General features: G+C 40.2%; 1 protein-coding gene across 1 annotated transcript in view; it reads left to right on the plus strand.

Moving 5' to 3' along the window:
• The window catches only part of LOC109545735 (tyrosine aminotransferase), a 3,143-nt gene extending 2,033 nt beyond the window's left edge, over positions 1-1,110 (plus strand). The window contains exons 4-6 of the mRNA XM_048664811.1: positions 296-548; positions 605-856; positions 909-1,110. Coding sequence (XP_048520768.1) covers positions 296-548; positions 605-856; positions 909-1,019 — 616 coding nt within the window. The 3' untranslated portion in view covers positions 1,020-1,110. The remainder of the gene's footprint in view (positions 1-295; positions 549-604; positions 857-908) is intronic.
• Positions 1,111-1,485: the final 375 nt, after the last annotated feature.

A 1,485-nucleotide genomic window follows, 5' to 3' on the forward strand; every position in this document is an offset into this window, starting at 1 on the left:
TGTATATTACCGGAATATTTGTTTTCAACATACTAGGTATATTCACCTGCACATATACACAATATGTACATACCTGGCATGTTCATCTGCACATACACCCAATATGTACATATATGTACATGCCTAGGATATACTTTTTATGAACTTTGATGAATATACATGCATGTATATTCCACTAACATTCATGTTAAGAATGTTCACCTATGTATATTCCCAGGATATTCCCGCAATGTTCTGTATATTTTTTGAACATTCTGGGATATCCATAGAATATCAAATGCTATCTGGGTTTCAGGCACAGACTTCCGGTGATTGCAGATGAAATCTATGAGCGCCTGGTATATCCTGGGAAAAAGTTTATTTCAACAGCCGCATTGTCTTCGGAAGTACCCATTTTAGTATGCGGAGGTTTAGCCAAGAGATTCTTGGTCCCAGGCTGGAGGCTAGGATGGATTGCTGTGCATGACCCCATTGGGGCTTTTGAGCACATCCGGAAATCCTTGGCTAGTCTCAGTCAGAGGACTATTGGAAGCAACACTTTGATACAAGTAAGCGCGGAAATGCCTCCTCCTTATGCTTGAAACTCACTAAACACTTTTTCTAGGGTGCAATACCGGCCATCCTTCAAAACACCCCTCAATCATTCCATGACGGCCTGGCTAAAACTTTGGCCCTTCACGCGGATATTGCTTTCGAGCGTTTCAGCCAAATTCGCGGATTGACCCCCTTCAGACCCGAGGGAGCCATGTACATGGTGGTGGAGATCAGTCTCAGGCACTTTCCCAAATTCACTAGTGGCCTAGACTTTGCGGTCCAAATGATGAGGGAAGAGTCAGTCTTCTGTTTGCCCGGAGAGGTAACACGGAGCAATGCCAGCCTGTTTGAAAGATTGTTAACATATGTTTTAGTGCTTCCAGATTCCCGGCTTTCTGAGGATTGTGCTGACTGTTCCGCTGCAAAGCCTCGAAGAGGCATGCGATAGGATTGAGGAGTTTGGCCACCGCCACTACGTCGAGTAGGCCGTTGAATAAAATATGTTTAGTTCTAGTGATTTTCCAACACTTTTAAGTGTAATTACTGCTTGTTTAATAAACACATCACTTACGGCAAGGCGATTCCTCAGCAAGCAAACCAGCTCCGACTTAAGTTTATCAGATACGTGCCTTTCCGCATTGGACGGTTTAGTGAAGTTCATATAAAAAAAATGGTGTGCGTCACGGGACGCTCGACAGAAGTGATAACTTCATAAATTCATAGAAACCATAAAATATTGAACTTGTTTAACGCATGATGGCAATAATAATTTTATTTTATAATTCTAATATTCTTGTTAGTCTAATAATTTATAAATGGATCAGGAATAGGTAAAATTTAATTTAATTTCTTTTTCAATGTAAAATATATTTTTTATTTGCAACATTTAACATTCTTTAACGAGATGTTGTACATATTGCTCTTCTTGGGTTTGTGTAAACTCTTCTTCTT

This window comes from Dendroctonus ponderosae, unplaced genomic scaffold, assembly GCF_020466585.1.
Source record: "Dendroctonus ponderosae isolate FM_Combo_2020 unplaced genomic scaffold, Dpon_F_20191213v2 Dpon_F_20191213_3, whole genome shotgun sequence".
Taxonomy (NCBI): domain Eukaryota; kingdom Metazoa; phylum Arthropoda; class Insecta; order Coleoptera; family Curculionidae; genus Dendroctonus; species Dendroctonus ponderosae.